The sequence below is a fragment of the Dendropsophus ebraccatus genome, chromosome 12, assembly GCF_027789765.1.
Source record: "Dendropsophus ebraccatus isolate aDenEbr1 chromosome 12, aDenEbr1.pat, whole genome shotgun sequence".
NCBI classification, from domain to species: domain Eukaryota; kingdom Metazoa; phylum Chordata; class Amphibia; order Anura; family Hylidae; genus Dendropsophus; species Dendropsophus ebraccatus.
In genome coordinates this window covers 11,442,507-11,462,758 of record NC_091465.1, presented here as the reverse complement: position 1 = coordinate 11,462,758, position 20,252 = coordinate 11,442,507, and the positions used below count along the sequence as shown (strand labels likewise).

At 44.3% G+C, this 20,252-nt stretch overlaps 1 protein-coding gene across 2 annotated transcripts in view; it reads left to right on the top strand.

The window, feature by feature from the left end:
- DISP3 (dispatched RND transporter family member 3) overlaps nt 1–19,432 on the top strand; it is a 77,845-nt gene extending 58,413 nt beyond the window's left edge. For both annotated transcript variants that reach the window (XM_069947346.1, XM_069947348.1), the window contains exons 13-21: nt 4,345–4,526; nt 5,487–5,614; nt 9,201–9,373; nt 10,978–11,104; nt 12,600–12,745; nt 14,054–14,213; nt 14,625–14,738; nt 15,351–15,517; nt 18,170–19,432. In XM_069947346.1, the coding sequence (XP_069803447.1) occupies nt 4,345–4,526; nt 5,487–5,614; nt 9,201–9,373; nt 10,978–11,104; nt 12,600–12,745; nt 14,054–14,213; nt 14,625–14,738; nt 15,351–15,517; nt 18,170–18,532 (1,560 nt within the window). In that variant the 3' untranslated portion in view covers nt 18,533–19,432. The remainder of the gene's footprint in view (nt 1–4,344; nt 4,527–5,486; nt 5,615–9,200; nt 9,374–10,977; nt 11,105–12,599; nt 12,746–14,053; nt 14,214–14,624; nt 14,739–15,350; nt 15,518–18,169) is intronic.
- The last annotated feature ends 820 nt before the right edge of the window (nt 19,433–20,252 follow it).

Here is a 20,252-nt window from a genome sequence, read left to right as displayed (position 1 = left end):
TGGACACATGCCACAAATGTACCACTCACACTCAGTACAAATGCCACATATGCACCACTCACACTTAGTACACATGCCACATATGCACCACTCACACTCAGTACACATGCCACATATGTACCACTTACACACCAGACACATGCCACATATGCACCACTCACACACAGGACACATGCTACTTATGCATCACTTATATACTGGACACATGCCACATATGTACCACTCACACTCAGTACAAATGCCACATATGCACCACTCACACTTAGTACACATGCCACATATGCACCACTCACACTCAGTACACATGCCACATATGTACCACTTACACACCAGACACATGCCACATATGCATCACTCACACTCAGTACAAATGCCACATATGCACCACTCACACTCAGTACAAATGCCACATATGCACCACTCACACTCAGTACACATGCCACATACAGTACATGCCACTCACACACTGGACACATGCCACATACTTACCACTCACACACTGGACACATGTCACATATGCACCACTCACACACCGGATGCATACCATACATACATTATGCGTCAAACTCGCTGTGAACACATGCTGAATATGCATTACCGGGCATAAGTACCAGGCTTAAAAGGAGTTATCCAGCACTACAAAAACATGGCCAGCTTGGGTGGGGTTTTGCTGCTCAGTTCCATTGAAGTGAATGGAGCTTAATTGCAAACCGCACCTGAACTGGAGAAAAGAGTCGTGTTGTCTCTGAAAGCAAGTGGCCATGTTTTTATAGCACTGGATAACCCCTTTAAGGCCCTATTACACGGAATGCCTATCGGCCGATAATCGTCCTGTGTAATAGAAGGCAACGATCAGCCAACATGAACGATGTCGGCTGATCGTTGCTGTCGTTTGTCTTTCAACATGTTGGCAGATAACTGACTATGATAGCAGCGATCTGCCGCTGTTGCTCTGTGGAATAGGAGCAGTGGCAGCAGACTGCTGCTATCTGCTGTGGGCTGCCCGGTTGATCTACCGATCACCCAGGCAGCCACCCCTATACTCACCCACGGAATAGTGGCGGCAGCGAGCAGGGAACGAGGAGCAAACGAGCGCTGACAGTGCTCTCTTTCTCTGTCACCCATTTATAACATTAAGTCACTTTTTGGAATGCCCAGAGCATGTGAGAGCATAGAGGTAAGGTGAAATCTGACTTTACATCTTAGATAGAGAGGTATATGACACCTGTAAATTAGACCTAAGGTCCCCAGCCCCCACACCTATGGGCATCTAAGGTCCCGGTGTTCACAAGGGTTCACAAACTTTTTGCATCCTCTTTTCTCTATTATCTTTGATTTTTACCATCAATAAGAAAAGATAAGAGGCCCGATAAGTAAACAGCCCCCCTCCTGGCAGTATGCATGTAGAGCGGAGCTAGTGATGAGCAGATTGAGCTCGGGGGTCACGCGGATGTTCTGTGTTTTCTCATTACCGCAGACTGACATCTCTTTAGCGCTGCAGCCCGGCGGCCGCTTCCCTCCACTTATTGGGCCGGGAATGATGAAGTGTTAAATTATAACGCAGACATGTCTCCCTTGTTTAAAATAATTCCGCCATTGTGCAGGCCTATTATTATAGCATCTGGAGCAGGGGCTGGAGTGTGCGCGGCTCTGGATGAGCACCTGAGGATTAGCTTCAACGCTTAAGGACGGCAAATGTGACACAGAGGATAACCGTTTTCTTGGCAGAAATCTCGGCCTGCAGAGCTCCTCGAAGCAGCTCATATCTTGCCAGGCGTTCGGCGCCATCCTGCCTGAGTGCTGATTTGCATCAGACTAGATAAGACAGATGGGAGATTGTGCCGGGAGGCGGCTTGCACCAGTTGTGTCGTCTGTAGCATAAAGGCCATCATATCCCTGGAAAACCCCAGTATATTTAGCCAGACAATAGATTTCAATGCTCCAGTGCTCCGAAAAGTAACTATACAAACTTTCCTTGTTAAAAGATACACATGATTCTGTGTACTAGGCAGATTGATGTGTTGCCATGGTTACAGACTACAAACAAATCCTATGTAGTCTGACCCTGCAGTCACATGTTGCTGCACTGCCCCTGTCCCCTCTTACATGTTGCTGCACTGCCCCTGTCCCCCGACTTACAAGTAGTCAGAGGGAATGGAGTAACACATGGTGATTATACTCCGGACAGTAACCGCAGAGATGCATGATACCAACAGAGGAGCTAGTGTCATTAGTGCAAGTCACAAACACAACCTGTCATTGGTTCAGCCACCAACACCCCCTGTCATCAGTGCAGCCACCAAGACCCCCTGTCATCAGTGCAGCCACCAACACAGCCTGCTATCAGTGCAGCCACAAACCCCCCTGTCATCAGTGCAGTCACCAACACCCCCTCTCATCAGTGCAGCCACCATCACACCCTGTCATCAGTGCAGCCACCAACACCCCCTGTCATCAGTGCAGCCACCAACACAGCCTGCTATCAGTGCAGCCAAAACCCCCTGTCATCAGTGCAGTCACCAACACAACCTCTCATCGGTGCAGCCACTAACACCCCCTGTCATCAGTGCAGCCACCAACACACCCTGTCATCAGTGCAGCCACCAACACTCCCTGTCATCAGTGCAGCCACCAACACACCCTGTCATCAGTGCAGCCACCAACGCCCCCTGTCATCAGTGTAGCCACCAACGCCCCCTGTCATCAGTGCAGCCACCAACGCCCCCTGTCATCAGTGCAGCCACCAACACACCCTGTCATCAGTGCAGCCACCAACAACCTCTGTCATCAGTGCAGCCACCAACGCCCCCTGTCATCAGTGCAGCCACCAACACTCCCTGTCATCAGTGCAGCCACCAACACTCCCTGTCATCAGTGCAGCCACCAAGGCCCCCTGTCATCAGTCCAGCCACCAACACTCCCTGTCATCAGTGCAGCCACCAACACACCCTGTCATCAGTGCAGCCACCAACGCCCCCTGTCATCGGTGCAGCCACCAACGCCCCCTGTCATCAGTGCAGCCACCAACGCCCCCTGTCATCAGTGCAGCCACCAACGCCCCCTGTCATCAGTGCAGCCACCAACGCCCCCTGTCATCAGTGCAGCCACCAACGCCCCCTGTCATCAGTGCAGCCAACGCCCCCTGTCATCAGTGCAGCCAACGCCCCCTGTCATCAGTGCAGCCACCAACACACCCTGTCATCAGTGCAGCCACCAACACTCCCTGTCATCAGTGCAGCCACCAACACTCCCTGTCATCAGTGCAGCCACCAAGGCCCCCTGTCATCAGTGCAGCCACCAACACTCCCTGTCATCAGTGCAGCCACCAACACGCCCTGTCATCAGTGCAGCCACCAACACTCCCTGTCATCAGTGCAGCCATTGTATCTGTGGGCAGATTAATGACTTCTTTTTCATAGTCCACTGGATTTAGATGGGTGATGAGTTATCAGTGATGGTTATTATAGATGCTGAGTTATGAGTTATTCTGGATTACAAGTTAATATGTAAGGAGTTATAAGGAGTAATGAGAAGCTGTTATAAGTGATGACTTGCCTCTTATGGATGACGAGTTACGGTGGGTGATTAGTTGTAAATGACTGAACGAATGTGTGTTCCGTATAGAAAATAAATACAACCCCCCCCTTCCTCCAATGTGAGATAGATAGATAATAGATAGGTAGATAGATAGATAATAGATAGATAGATAGATAGATAGATAGATAGGAGATAGATAGATAGATAGATAAATAGATAGATAGATAGATAGATAGATAGATAGATAGGAGATAGATAGATAGATAGATAGATAGATAGATAGATAATAGATAGGTAGATAGATAGATAATAGATAGGTAGGTAGATAGATAGATAGATAGATAGATAGATAGATAGATAGATAGGTAGATAGATAGATAATAGATAGGTAGATAGATAGATAATAGATAGATAGATAATAGATAGGTAGATAGATAGATAATAGATAGATAGATAGATAGATAGATAGATAGATAGATAGATAGATAGATAGATCATCAATATATTGTATCGTTTGACTATTATATGCCATTGTTTCACCAGTCCGATGGAACCTTCAGGTGGCACCAGAACTAAGTGACATTATGATGTATTGCTGTTACTATGGGGGTGGAGCTGTGACAACCTTCCAGTCTATCATACAGAAGTATCACCAGGGTAATAGGGAGGGGGACATTCCTGGTGCTCTCTCCCTACCCCCACAGTGTTACAGGGTGTCAGTGGGGCAGATTATACACAGGGCGCTCAGGAGCTCAGATCTGAGGGTGTCACATTGTAAATGTTTGTTTTCGTTAATCCATTGTTTAGGTGTATAAGATTCCTTACGGTAACTACACGTGGAAGCTGACAGCTTGTATGTCCACCATAGGGCTGCCGACAGATATCTGTCCCAAGAAATGGATGATCACCTCTTCAGGGTGCGACACACGGAGAGGATGGAAATTTGACTTCAGTTTCTTTGCTGCAGATAAGGAACAGTCCTATGCAAGGTAATAGTAACCCCACAGTGTGCAACACCTCAGTGGTATAATACAGGATGTAACTCAGGATCAGTAATGGAATGTATGGAAATAGTGACTACACAAGCAGAATAGTGGGTGCAGCTCTGGAGTGTAATACAGGATGTAACTCAGGATCAATATAGGATAAGTAATGTATGTACACAGTGACCCCATTGAGTATTCATAGTGACTGCACCAGCAGAATAGTGGGTGCAGCTCTGGAGTATAATACAGGATGTAACTCAGGATTTATAATGTATGTACACAGTGACCCCAGTGAATATACATAGTGACTGCACCAGCAGAATAGTGAGTGCAGCTCCAGAGTATAATACAGGATGTAACTCAGGATCAATATAAGATAAGTAATGTATGTACACAGTGACCCCACCAGCAGAATAGTGAGTGTATTATACTCCAGAGCCTCCCTCCATATGAGAGGGATTAGGAGCTGGGCTTTCCCTTCCTCCATAATAATAATCTGGGTTTTCTCTATGAGAGTACATTGCAGGCTGTTTGCAGTGTCTGTGAATGGTAGAGCCTGTTCTGTTGTGTTAGATGTTTTGTTGTCACGTTGTCGTCTTGCGAGCAGAATATTCAGCATTGAATTGATAAAACATTTATAGACATTTTACAGCGTTTGAAATTACAAAGTAGAAAGCCGGAGTCTGCAGCCATTAAAGTTGTGATAGTGCGGCTCAGAATAATTTAACATCTGTGACTTCATTAACATTAAAAAGAAATCCGGGATTTCCTGCGTATCTGCCTGATGCCTGTCACACAATAAGCTGGATGTGCCGCACAATTAAAGGGGACTTGGGCGCTTGGAGGGTGCGCCTAGTCTTGGAAGCCGATTCCATTTGCATGTTACGGAATATTTCCATGGTGATATATATATAATTAATTCTTTTTATCCATTTTACTTGATTTTTTCCCTTCTTTTCACAGAAAATTATATTTCGCATTGGTGCACAAAAACCCAATCCATGGTAGAGTGTGTGCGTCTGCTTCCGGATGTCCCGGATCGGGATCAGATGTGTCAAACAGAGGCTTTTTCTATGTTCCCACTGAGAAAGGTAAGCTGTGAGAAAGCTCCGCACTTAGAGGGTAGTTCAACAAGGTCATATTGTACTAAGTAATATGTCAGGTCAACATATGCTCAGCCAATCGCGGCTGAGCAGCTGATGACGCGCCAGAGGGGGGCCGCCATGAGGGATGGCTGGAGCGGCCTCCTGAGAATGACGTGTTTGACCCAAGATAGCGGCCGGGGTCGACAGTAATTCGGGGAGTATAATGCACCACACTTCCGAGGGTGGGGGGAATACGGGGAAGGGGGCCATTCACTTAAATAACACACATTACAAAGTTGTATAACTTTGTAATGTGTGTTATTTCGTGAATAAATGTTTACCGCCGCACTACCCCTTTAAAGGGGTACTCCGCTAAATATCAACTAGCTTCAGAAAGTTATATAGATTTATAATTTACTTCTATTTCAATGATTTATATAAAATTTTCTCAAAATTTGTCAGAGTTTGCCACAAACATAGCAATAAGATAAAATAGGTGGTATAAGTATACAAGGATATAAATGAAGATATTAAAGCATAGCCCACCAAATAAGTTCACATAGTCGGACATGTCAATCAACATGTAGAAGAAAGATAATTAACAAACTAACCAAAGAACAACAATCAGACATCATCCTACAACAGTAAATAATTTAACAATTACGCTATTACAACAATAAAGTAGATATGTATATGGACATACAGCAGCTGATGAGTACTGGAAGACTTGAGGTTTTCAAATAGAAGTAAATTATAGTATGAAGCAATGCCTGAGCTTGACAGACATTGCTTGATACTATAATTTACTTCTATTTGAAAATCTCAAGTCTTCCAGTACTTATCAGCTGCTGTATGTCCTGCGGGAAGTGGTGTATTTTTGCCAGTCTGATACATTGCTCTCTGCTGCCACCTCAGTCCATGTCAGGAACTGTCCAGAGCAGGAGAGGTTTTCTATGGGGGACTTGCTGCTGCTCTGCACAGTTCCTGACATGGACAGAGGTGGCAGCAGAGAGCACTGTGTCAGACTGGATAGAGTACACCACTTCCTGCAGGACATACAGCTGATGATAAGTACTGGAAGACTGGAGATTTTTAAATAGAAGTAAATAACAAATCTATATAACTTTCTGAAACAAGTTAATTTGAAAGCAAAAAATAGCTGGAGTGCCCCTTTAATATTATCATGCAGGCTTATAATGTGAGGAAGGAGAGGAGACCAGGAGAGGTCTATCATTTAATAACCGTCTTGATGCTATGTACCCAGTATATTGCAGCACAAACATTTCATAGTTATAGGACAGGTACAGTGAAGCTTTCAGCCCTTTATATAGCGAACTAATAGAGAAAAACATACATGTGAATTCATTAAGCTCTGCAGATTTTTGCAGACAATATGGCAGTAAACCTCTAGATACTGGCCTGCTGGGATACTCCCTCTCATTGAAGGGACATTACATGCTGCTGGGGTCTGATCTTTGCTGCACACTCTTACACATCTATCCTTTACCCAAGTAGAAGCCAAATGGACGTGTAAATGGGAGAACAACAGGAATTTCTACAGATATGGAAGGAAATAGGGAGAGGGAGACATTCTGATATAAAAATAAAGGGTTGTATTCTGAGAATGGAGATCCGGAGACCAGACTGCAGCCCTGTTACATACTTCAGAGGACAAGAGATTTCAGTAACATGTTACTCTAAGGCAGCGTGCACACTGAGGAATAGGCGAGGTATAGAGGAAAGTTTTATTTGAGCAAAATTCAAGCAGAGTTTAAGCCCCCAATGACTTCTATCGGATTCCTCTAGCATAATCCATCCAAAGAATTGACGGCCCTGTTCACACTGAGCAAGCTGCCGACGCTCTCCGCTCAAAGAGTTGACATGTCACTTCTTTGAGCTGAGAGCAGGAGCGCGCACCCTCTCATTTACTCAAAGCAAGACACTGAGCACGGCGGGATTCTGCGTCGGAGAGCTCCGCTGCAGAATTCCGACGTTCTTGGTCAGTGTGAATGGGGCCTTTGGACGGAAAGAGGATCTGCAGCAGAAAATTCTGCTCAGAAATTCTGCAGTGTGAACAATTGAGCAGAACTTCTATTGAACACAATGGGACATTGCTCTGTTCATATTTTACAGAAGGAATTTCAAGTGGCATCTCCGCCCGTGCCATAGACTTCATTCTATGGTCGTAGCTTCTTTGACCTCAGATTAACCCTCCCAGCAAAAAAAACTACAATGTTGCAGATAAAGCCTGCCAGGGACTTCTTTACATCAGTTGTCTCAGAAGAGAGGGGGAGGAGGGGCGACAAAGAGAAAAGCTCACACAGATTTTTGTGTCTTCAGCAGAAAGCAGCAGCTGAGAACTGGGGGAAGGAGACTGAATAGATAATAACAAGTATGGAAGGAATTGTTAGTCTCACCATGGGCAGCAACATATCAAAAGTTATGTTTGAGCGGTATACCCCTTTAAGAAAGGAGACCAGAGTGCAACCCAGAGATACCAGTCAGGAGCATGAAAGAATAGAGAGTCACATTAATCCTACAGGTTTATCTTTTGAGAAAGAAGATCAGACTGCAGCCCAGTTATATACAGGAGACAGCAGGGGAGGAGAGACAAGGGACTGTGTTATTGTAATTGTGAAGACTTGTAATGTGAGAAAGGAGACTGAGAGACCAGACTGCAACTTCACCGGGTTTAATTGAATAGATATTGATAGATCTGTGGGGGAAAAAACAGCTAAACTATGGAGAAAATGACTTCACACATTACAGCTGTAGAGTCTGAAGCCCCAAGATAATAAGCAGGTGACACAGACTTCCATATGCTAGTAGTTATCCTTACCCTGCTGAGAGCCCAGTACGGTCACATCTGGGTAGATAATGGAAGCAGGCAGCTGTTAATGGCGATACAATTGTACATTGCGTTACCCTCCCTTTGTGTACCGCCACTCACCAGTTTACTCTATATAAGCAACACGTGAGCCTCCTCCTCCTCCAGCAGTCTGAGCGCTGAGCATAAGGGCCGCTCAGACACAGATGTGGTTTTATTACGAGACTAAAGCAAATTCATACAGAAGCTAATTAGGAACCAAAAACTCCGTCTCGCATTAACGACAATGGGAATCGGCAGCCGCTACTCACGGCCCCGGCCAAAGCAAATACTCTTAAAGTGATCAAATGTAATACTGTAAAATAAAATCCCAACAGGACGCCAACGAGAAGAAAAAGCACTGCAGCCCTCGAAAATAAAAGACACCCGGTCTATTGAAATGGAAAAGACTGCTGGCAGGATCTGAAATTAATGTTACTATTACGTTGTGCTGTGTTTATAGCAGATGTAGCAGAGCTGAGTTGTTGCATGTTGCAAAAAGGGATCACTATTCCCTGTAGTCACACACCTGTATAGTCCTTAAAATAGGGAAGGGTAACCTTTGGCCCTCCAGCTGTTTCAAAACTGCAATTCCCATCATGCCTGGACAGCCTTTGGCTGCATAACAGCTCACATGCAACCTGGGAGGCAGTCATGCAAACACCACCTCTTATAGTTTCTACCTGAGTTGAGGCCTTGTTGTATGTGTTACTGTTGTTCTTTCAGGAGTTCCAAAGAAGTTGTCCCCAACATTAAATTTCAATCCTTGCTTGAACACGGCCTGTGGGAAGCCTGCAGTACGCCCCCTTGTGGATACCGGGGCCATGGTGTTTGTTGTCTTCGGAATTCGAGGAGTAAATCGGACAAGAGTCCTGGATAATCATGTACTTGGAGAACTGGTAATAACTTTGTCTTAGTCTACAATGTACATCATAATGTTCTGTTGAGCCTTCACCAGCAGACAAATACTACCATGCAGTGACCGTATTACTCCCATCAGTGTACATTTCTCTCCACCAGTGCCAAACACCTCAGTGCATCACAAAATACTTCTCCACCAGTGACAAACTTTGCAGTGCAATACAAAATACTTCTCCACCAGTGACAAACACAACAATGCAGCACACAATACTTCTCCCCCAGTGCTAAACACCTCAGTGCATCAAAAAATACTTCTCCCCCAGTGCTAAACACCTCAGTGCATCAAAAAATACTTCTCCACCAGTGCCAATCACCATAGTGCAGCACAAACTACTTAAAGTGATCAAATGTAATACGGTAAAATAAAATCCCAACAGGACACAACGAGAAGAAAAAGCACTGCAGCCCTCGAAAATAAAAGACACCCGGTCTATTGAAATGGAAAAGACTGCTGGCAGGATCTGAAATTAATGTTACTATTGCGTTGTGCTGTGTTTATAGCAGATGTAGCAGAGCTGAGTTGTTGCATATTGCAAAAAGGGATCACTAATCCCTGTAGTCACACACCTGTATAGTCCTTAAAATAGGGAAGGGTAACCTTTGGCCCTCCAGCTGCTTCAAAACTGCAATTCCCATCATGCCTGGACAGCCTTTGGCCAAAGGTTCCCTAACACGGGGAAGAAACACTGCATAACAGCTCACATGCAACCTGGGAGGGAGTCATGCAAACACCTGCTCTTATAGTTTCTACCTGAGTTGAGGCCTTGTTGTTCTATGGTTAATTTGATTCTTGTTATACTTTTCTTGTGGTCAGAGTGGTCAATACTTCTCCCCCAGTGCTAAACACCTCAGTGCATCACAAAACACTTCGCCACCAGTGCCAAACACCTCAGTACATGACAAAACACTTCTCCACCAGTGCCAAACACCTCAGTGCATCACAAAATACTTCTCCACCAGTGCCAATCACCATAGTGCAGCACAAACTACTTCTCCACCAGTGATTAACACTGCAGTGCAATACAAAATACTTCTCCACCAGTGCCAATCACCATAGTGCAGCACAAACTACTTCTCCACCAGTGATTAACACTGCAGTGCAATACAAAATACTTCTCCACCAGTGCCAGACACCTCAGTGCATCACAAAATACTTCTCCATCAGTGCCAATCACCACAGTGCAGCACAAACTACTTCACCAGTGCCAAACACCACAGTGCAGCACAAAATGCTTATCCACCAGTGCCAAACCACCAGCACAATTAGCGCCCGTTCAAACTGAGCAAAACAGGCGGAAATTCAGAGTGGAACTTGCGCTGCGGACTCCAAGCGGAGTCCATGGTGCGAGTTCCACTCGGAATTTCAGCCTGTTTTGCTCAGTGTGAAGAGGCCCTTAAGTGCTAAACCCCACCCCAGGAGCGCTTAACAAATACCTTAGTGCAGCACAAACAGCCCTGAATACCTTAATCGAGCTCTTCCAATACCGCTCTTGGATGATAGTAAGGGAGTCTAAGAATGACTCTCTTATTATCACCCAACCGATGTCTTTTACTTCCTCATTCTTGTCTTTTTTTCTGAAAGGGCAGGGTGATCTACGACGACAAGTTTGACCTCTTTAAAGAGATCGGTAATCTGTGCCGCCTATGCAAGGTGATAGCTAGTAATACAGACCTGGTGAAGCCGGGAGGAGCACAGTGTCTCCCCTCGGGTAAGTATAATACTTTTGCATTATATGATATCAGGCATGAGTAAATAAGACCCTTGTCACAAGCCGGGTGTAAGCAATCCAATGAAGGTGATGGTGGACCTTGTAGTTCCCCTTGGGCTTCTCTATTACTGCAGTCTGAGGTGTTGGAGGAGACGGCCATGATGTTGGTGAGGTGCAGAATAAAACAGACAACAGGGAGTCAAGGTCCTGAGGTGCAACAGTGACTTTACTTGAACTGAAGTACATAACTAGTATGGTCTCAGGCTATGTTCACACGTTAGTAAAGTATTAATCAGGGCCGTTGTTGCCGATTTGCAACACAGCCATGATTAATACTTTACCTACATTCTGCTGCAGCTGAGGGAATTCCGGCTGGAGTGTATACACAAGGTACATACTGTATATACATACACGTAGTATACACTCCAGCCAGGATCGCTTGTGGCATCGCAAAAAAACTGACATTGTGTGCAGCCGTGAATCCGAATTCAGAAGAAATGAAGATCATCCGGACTGTACTGCAGTACCAGCCAGGGTGATCTTCTCTGACACCGGTCGTTCTGTGATCTGGCCGGGTCACAGAACGGCCGGTGTCTTACGCCATGTCAACATGGCCTCAGTCTGCAGAGTACCTTTCAATATGATGGTCACTGATGATAAAAAAGAGAATGCTTATTATGAGGAGTTGCCCTTTATAAGATGGATCAATAGTGAACCACAAACCCAGTGGGATGGAAGTCTTTCTGGGCCGGGCCTTATGCCACAGTGTCTTGGATCCCAGAAACCACTAGTGGTATGTCGAGGAGTTGCCCCTCGGTGTAAAGTACCTTGAAGAGTTAAGGTGATCAGGTTTTGGTGGTGCTGTTACCTAACTCCCTGATTGTGGTGAGTGTAGGTGGGAATGGTGACCCAGCTCATGAATACAGCCTAATGAACATATGCAATTATAATTCAGGCTCCATTCTCTGCCCAACCTTAGGGAAACTCAACTTCAGTACCCTGCAATTCTATCCCATAATGGCTCTTTGGGACTGTACAGTCTACAGGGCACTGAGGGACAGATATATGTACATAATCCAAAGTATAAGGCTAGCTGGACCTTGCCATTTTGGGCCAGAAGGTCGATAGGCATTGTATGCTGTTCCCTATTATATATATATATATATATATATATATATATATATATATATATGGAGCCCAGTGGTAGACCTGTTTAGTTGTACTCCATATCTTTATCGGTGCATCATCTGTAGTAGAAAATTTCCTACTCGACCATAATTGTTACCATTAACCAAAACCAATTGGGCCATGAATACATTTGGTGGGAGGGGACACCAATGAAGACCTCATGATGAGGTTACCCCCAGTTTTCTTAACCTTTCGTCTGAGTAAGGAGACAAGACTCAATAGGTAGACTATATAATATTCTGCTAACCATCTTGAGTGGCGCCACCTTGTTTCATTGTCTGTATCCCACAATAATTTGTCTCCCCAGGTTACAGTATATCCTCCTTTCTTCAGATGTTGCACCCCGAATGTAAGAACATTCCAGAGCCAAACCTTCTCCCTGGCCAGCTGTCCCATGGGGCCGTGGGTGTGAAAGACGGGAAGGTCCAGTGGATCTCCATGGCATTTGAATCCGTAAGCACAAGATACATTGTTAGGGCTTTGTCAGAATTTCCCACATTTCCGTCAGCTTCAGTCTGATGTCTCCATCCATCTTGATGCTGGATTTTATGCAACATTGGTTCAGAGTTAAAAAAGTTACCCCAAAAAGCTGTGTGACAACCAATATGGCCCCACAAAAAATAGCAGTGCGTTGCTTTGACTACAAAACCAGATGTAACATTCTGACAATGCTGGGTAATACTCGTGAGGACAAGTGGAACATACTATAGAGACAGACCACAGGGCTGCTAAGAGGCCTATATAGACTTTGGGCCAGGCCTCGGTTGGTACCACCCCCCTTGGCACTGGGAGACTACAGAATGCCTCAGATCAATTGGGGTTACGAAAATAGAAAGGGTGGCATGCCATGTAACATGCTGGAGGCCTGTTTCGTTCTTTGCTGTTGGGCCCCCTCCTCTTTGAGAGCTCTGCTCACCATGGTGTTTGTCATCCAGAATTCCTGACACAAAAAGATCCAAATCCTTTATTCTGTAGTGGCAGATTGTGGATTTGTGAGTTGTTTTACCTGTCCATCCACCCATCATTGCTGACTTATATTTGGAATATTATTACTTTATAACTTTAAAGCGAATGTACTATTAGGTACGGCACGGGGATGCTGGTGGCGCAGTCCTTTGTTTAAATTGCCATCTGGTTCCCGCATACGTTGCTGGTCTTTTATCGAGTTCAGGGGCTATGGTAAAAAAAAAACAACAATGGTACATTCGCTTTACAGGAGGAGTCAAGCAGATTGATATATACATTTGTGGAAAATATTTAGTAGAACGTATCATTTATTCATGCTTATTTTGGGCTTTGAAGTCCAGTGGGCGGTCCTACTACTAGAGAAGGCTGTCAGTCACTTAGAGGACCGCCCACTGGACCGCTAAGCCTTCAATGAGTAGAAATATAAATGATAAAATTACAAGTTTTACTGAATCTTTTCCCACAAAACTACATATCAATCTGCTCAGCTCCTCCTGCTCTATGACATGCTGACTGCATTTCTAACATGGCGGCCTTCCTGTAAATTGATAAGCAGATTAGCTGCGTCCCCAGAGCAGGCTCAGAACTGTTTGTGCTTTTGCCTTATTCACTTTTTATTATCAATTTATGAGAATCGGCAGGATTGTTGTATCAGGGAGGAATAGCGCATCCCCATGTGTCCCGGCTGTACGCATGAATGTATATTTATACGTAGGTACCGAGCTCCAGACGTGCGCCCAGGCTCATGAATGACTCATGACATCCGTCTAATGCATTATCCATGTTTCTACACAGACGACCTACAAGGGTAAATCCTCCTTCCAGACGTATAAGGATTATTTGAAGTGGGAGTCGTTCCTGCAGCAGCAGCTGCTTCATCTCCCTGCAGACTCAGCGCTGAAACACGGGTTCCAGACATGCGAGCACTGGAAGCAGATCTTCATGGAGATCATAGGTAAGTGTTAGGACACTGCCTGCATATAGAACAGAGTTAGGGAACCTTGGCTCTCCAGCTATTGCAAAACTACAACTCCCGTCATGTATGGACAGCCAAAGCTTTAGCTTTGGCTGTCCATGCGTGATGGGAGTTGTAGTTTTGCAAAATCTGGAGTTTCGACCCCACCAGCAGAATAGTGAATGCAGCTCTTGAGTATAATACAGGATGGAACTCAAGTTCAGTATAGGATCAGAAATGTAATGTTTGTACACAGTGACCCTACTAGCAGAATAGTGAATGCAGCTCTGGAGTATAATACAGGATGTAACCCAGGATCAGTACAGAATAAGTAATATAACTCAGGATCAGTATAGGATACACATAAAGATGTCAGTGATCTGCTGTGTGTAACCCTGTTCCATCTTCTAGGTGTACAGAGCGCCCTGTACGGTCTCATCCTCTCCCTTGCTATCTGTGTGACAGCTGTGGCTATCTTCACTACGCATGCCCTGCTCCTGATCCCAGTCCTGCTCACTATTCTAGGTATTGTGGTACTTCTGCAATATAATAGTCTTTATCTGTAATAAGCCTCGCCTCTTCCAGCCATTGTCTTCCTTCCCTTACAAAATTGGGCTGTTTCTGGTGCACTCAGTACTTTATGGTCTATTACAGCCCGATGATGTGTTGATACAATGAGGGATTGTGCGGCATCGGGTCTGTTTAGCAGTCACTGGAGCAGAGCATCATATTCATTAGGAATATTGTTCCTGCTCCATTATCTGCAAACAGGTGTAAGATGAAAGAGGGAAGGAGGGAATTATGGAACTGTCTTATAACAGGTCATATTCAGATGTAGCAGAGCTGAACTTGTCATTTATATCACAATGTTGCATGTGCAGTGTTTATAGAGCTCTTACTGAAATTAGCTCTGAACTTTCCCATAGACCTCAATGGAAGTGATATAGCAGTAAAGAATGTACTGAACGGATCTGCCGTTCCAGATGCTAGCAAATCTTAGTGCCTATCCGCCTAGAATCGGTCATGGTGGCCATATGGGTGGTAATGGTGTAATCGGGACGTGAGGTTGTTTTGTGATGTAAGTATTACATGTATGTAATGAACAGTAACCAGATCTTGCCTCCTGTTATGGTGTAGGTGTCGTGTGTCTGGTGGTGACCATTATGTACTGGCTGGGATGGGAGATGGGAGCAGTAGAGGCCATTTCTCTATCCATACTTGTCGGATCTTCGGTGGACTATTGTGTTCATTTGGTGGAAGGATATCTTCTGGCTGGAGAAAATCTCCCTCTTCATCTCATGGAGGTAAATAAGATCCAGGATATGTTTATAATGAACCCTTTATGACCCTCAACTCTTCCCAAGCACACTAGGGTTTGTTGACACTACAGTTGGGTCATACCATGAAATTATCATCAAAATGTATTCTTCCAAGGTATGCCACCATATAGCCAATAAAAAAAAATGTATAAAGCTTGCAGTATACTTATTTGCTGTAGCCAGGAAATACGGTACCTCTGTCACATGAGCTGGGGGCCTCTACTACGAAACAGCCTAATCTGATAGGTGTCTATACCCACACTATTGGTGGGATCCACCGACTATATGTGTATCGTTCCCCAACTCATTGTTGGGGAAAGAAGGATTGATCGTGTTAGATTTCACCATTCCTTATCCTTTGTTCCCATGGGAGATAAGTCGCTAAGCCTAGTAATCTAGATAATTCCGTTATTTTCATGGCTGTTCTGCGAGCAATTTACTGTCAAGGTATACTTCTAAAGCCAAATATATATAACCCAACAAAACAGCCAACAAAGCAAATATACATCACGGTAAAGAGCAAATAATACTATATTGCGTAGAGGTCCACATGACCTGTAAATATAATAATCTAGCTAGGGAGTTTATAATTTTAGATACATGATATTTTCTGATGGATCAACTGTGCATATTTGATCAGTCTAATGTGTAATGTTGATTAGATTAGGAACCACAATGGGGTAAAGCTCTACCCCACAGTTCCACACAGTTCCTACTCTGATCTATTGAAGATGTCCATAATATGGTGAAGCTCCATCTTATTAATGTGTACCCAATGTGTATATGGTCTAGGAATCTGGATTCTCCAACATCCAGACTTCTGTAAAACAAAAAAACAAAAACAAATGTACCTTATAATTAACAGCACATAATACGATTTATTTATAGGAGGGTACTCGTATAGATGACATCATGGGTTAGGGAGTTCAGGATAAAATAAAACATTTCCCCCATAGTTAAGTGATATGGATATTCACATGTGAAAAAGATTAGTAGATGGGGGCGCTCACCGTTAAAAAATAATCTTTATTAAATCTTCATTAAAACATCCATGCAGAGTGCAGCAGGAACACGGGACGCCAGGCTCTGATTACTGTTAACACATGACAGCTGTTTCGCACGTAAGGACGTGCTTCTACGGATGAGCATCTGTAGAAGCACGTCCTTACGTGCGAAACAGCTGTCATGTGTTAACAGTCATCAGAGCCTGGTGTCCCGTGTTCCTGCTGCACTCTGCATGGATGTTTTAATGAAGATTTAATAAAGATTCTTTTTTAACGGTGAGTGCCCCCATCTACTAATCTTTTTCATATTGTTGTTATCCTACATTTTCTTCGTGGGTGAGCACCTCCGTGTGTGTATTTACACATATACTTTTCACTCCCTACTGCTACCATGTTTCCATGACCTCACACCTGATAGTGCCAGACTACTGTCTCTCACTGAAGCTATTGTGGATATTCACATGTGTTGAAAAGTATCTTTTAAAATTGGTTTGATGTGTAATGTTAGATTTAGAACTGCAATGGCATCGAGCTTTACCCTAGTTCTTTCAAGTTCAACTCTGATCTGAAGATTTCCATAATATGGTGGCCCTCTACCTAATGTGTTAGGAACTGCAATGGGGTCAAGTGTTACCCCAAGTAATTTAATCCCAACTACAATCTGTTGAAGATGAACATGAATATGACATTCCATGTGGTTAATGTGTTGGGAACCATAATGGGGTCAATCTAAACCCCAGGTTATTGAAGTCCCACTCTGGTCTGCTGAAGATGACCATAATAGCCCCATCTAGTTAATGTGTTCCTAACATGTATTATCAGGGAATCCGGGATTTCCAAAATCCAGAATACTGTTTGCAGAAAGACTAAATGCCAGCGGCACTTCATATAACTGTGAATGTATAGACAATGGGTTGTGTTTGCAGTCATATCTTGAGCACAGAAACAGGACATATTGTGTGATTACCTCTGAACTTATTTTTAAGTTTTTCCAGCTCCAACGTATAATAGAAAATAGCAATGCAAATGACTAAATAATACATTGCTAAATAAATTACTTAATAATAATACAAATTATTTCATGCATATTACTAAAATTTTTCCACATTGACTCATTATCCTTCAGCTATTCAAATCCAGCTCACACCATGGCTTCATCCACACTAAAAGACCCCCAGCCACTCTCTAGAAATCCTATTTATTCTGATATTTTCGAGCCTGCCCGCCATCCTGCAGCTTCAGACTTTCAGCAGATCAAAGCCTCAGCGTGGGCCGCTCTCTCTGCATTATTCTACACGTTCAGGAAATTTACATTCCTGTCATTCGCTGTAAATGGGTCAAGATTGTAATGTCCATCACAGCGTAACAAGTCATTAGCGTCCGGAAACTCAAAACAAGGCATTGAATTTACCACGGCGATGTATAATTTATTCATTGGCCCCATGTGACGGACTGGTAAAAGTTCGGCCAGAATATTTATAAGCTTAGTCGATTGCAGACACTTTTATGACCTCCTTCCCCCATACAGTCCCTGCTCTTTTATATCTGCACATATATTTCTATGTAGATATACTTTTGGATTGTGTTGACTTTTAGATTTTGTGACATCTGTTTTGCATGTTCCCCTCTATAGGATCAGCTGGCATGTCGTCAGTGGAGAGTGACAGAAGCTGTCCGCCATGTTGGCGTAGCCATCGTGTCCAGCGCCATTACTACAGTCATAGCCACCATCCCTCTCTTCTTTTGCATCATCGCCCCTTTCGCCAAGTTTGGAAAGATCGTGGCGCTAAACACCGGCATCTCTATAGTGTACACCTTAGCCGTGAGCACGGCCCTGCTAACTGTCATGGCGCCCAGTACCTTCGTCAGGAGAAGAACTTCTTTCCTTAAAGCGACTCTGGTGGTGGTCCTCTGCGCCGCTGGGAGTGTCCTTGTTTACATCATCTTGCTCAAAACAGGGTTAACCATCCCTATCCTCAATGGGACCCCGCCATAGGGCAAACTTTTTTTCTAGAAATTTTTTGTACACACAGAAATTTTTGGCGGATATTGTAGAACATGGACAGAAGCGACACACTGTGTGTTTTCTTTTACTACAGAAGCACTTTATTTTTTTTCTTTTTCTTCTTTCTTTACTTAGATGATGCATACAACAGCAGACATGGAGTCACTGCGATGCAGAACCTGGGGGGCAAGCGCATCGTCCTCCCCCCACAAGGAATTTTTTTTAATGCAGGTGCAGCATTTGTGGCCTTATTTACTACGAAAGGTCTAGAAAATGGTTTTATTCGGCATCTTTTAATGGACCTCATGTGGAAATCATAATAATCCCATCCCAGGAAGCTTCTTCCAAATGCTGTATTGAATCTGCCCTTTGTGAACTTAATATTTCCCGCCCTCTGGAAGGGATTTCAATATTAAATTGTAATGGCGGCACCCTAGTACCCACCAACGGTGTGCTGACCCTGCATAACCAATACTTATACCCAGTTTTACCCATGTTATGGACGATGCTACTGATTTTTATACTACTGTTGCACAAAATTTTACAAAAATAGTACTGTTATGACTGACGTCGGTCTCTAGGTTTTGGGAAACGGCATCTGCCCCTAAAAAACACCTAAATATCAGTCCTTGAGTTCCATCTGTGTTGGACATGGGGTTGTCAACATGGTTGGGCTGGCCCGATCATCCGGTAGGCCCAAGCTCTGACACAATACTAGGCACCTAATACAGGGCCCCCAAGGTTGCAGCAGTGGACAACCCTATTGGAAGGGGACTTTGGAGTCAGTTACTTGCCACAAGGACTAATGAGATCTTATTGATGATTTGTCCTTTGTTAACGTGTACATGCTCTATAAAGATGAGGGCGGGCCCAAAGAAATTTTAGCTTAGGTGGGCTGATTCTGTTGTTTGGCTTACTCTGCAAATCTTATCTATGGCCAGATTTATGGCAACCTAACTAAAAGTCTGGGTAATGATTAGAGATGATCGAACATCGGAAAATTCTAAGTTCGATCGAACTCAAACATATCCGAACCTTCCGCATTAGATTGCTGATGCCTTCCCGGTCCCGGAAGGAGGAGCGTGTCCCAGGTAATAGGCTGAATCCCGGAATTCCAGGCGGTCCCCGGCCTGTCTCCTCCTTCCCAACACTGGGAAGGCATCAGCAATCTAATGCGGAAGGTTTGGGTATGTTCGAGTTTGATCAAACCTAGGATTTTCTGATGTTCGATCATCTCTAGTAATGATCCCTGTGGGAGTTGTAATCAGGGCCATAGTGGTTGTCATCTAGATTTCTTAAAGGGGAACTATCAGGAGGTTAGATTCATTTATATGTCCCTATTGTGCACCTCTGTGCCGTTCCGATGCAGTAAGTCCTTCAGTAAGACCCCTAGGGGCACTGGGGCACCATTAGCAGGACTGCCCCACCCCCATGTCGACGGTCCGGCCCGCCCTCCGTCGGCCAACTCCATTAGTTATCATTAGAAAGGAGAGAGCCAGCCAGGGGTGGATCGGTGCTATCGGGACGGGACAGTGCTTCTAATGGTCTTACCAGAGGGTAAAGCAAACAACTAATTGCACCGAACAGTGCTGAGGATGAAGGCAAGAGACATACCTTCTCAGTGTCTCCTGCACAATAGGGGGCTATCAGTAGGTTTGATTCGTCTAACCTGCTGATAGTTCTCTTTAGAGTACACCTACAATAAATCAAT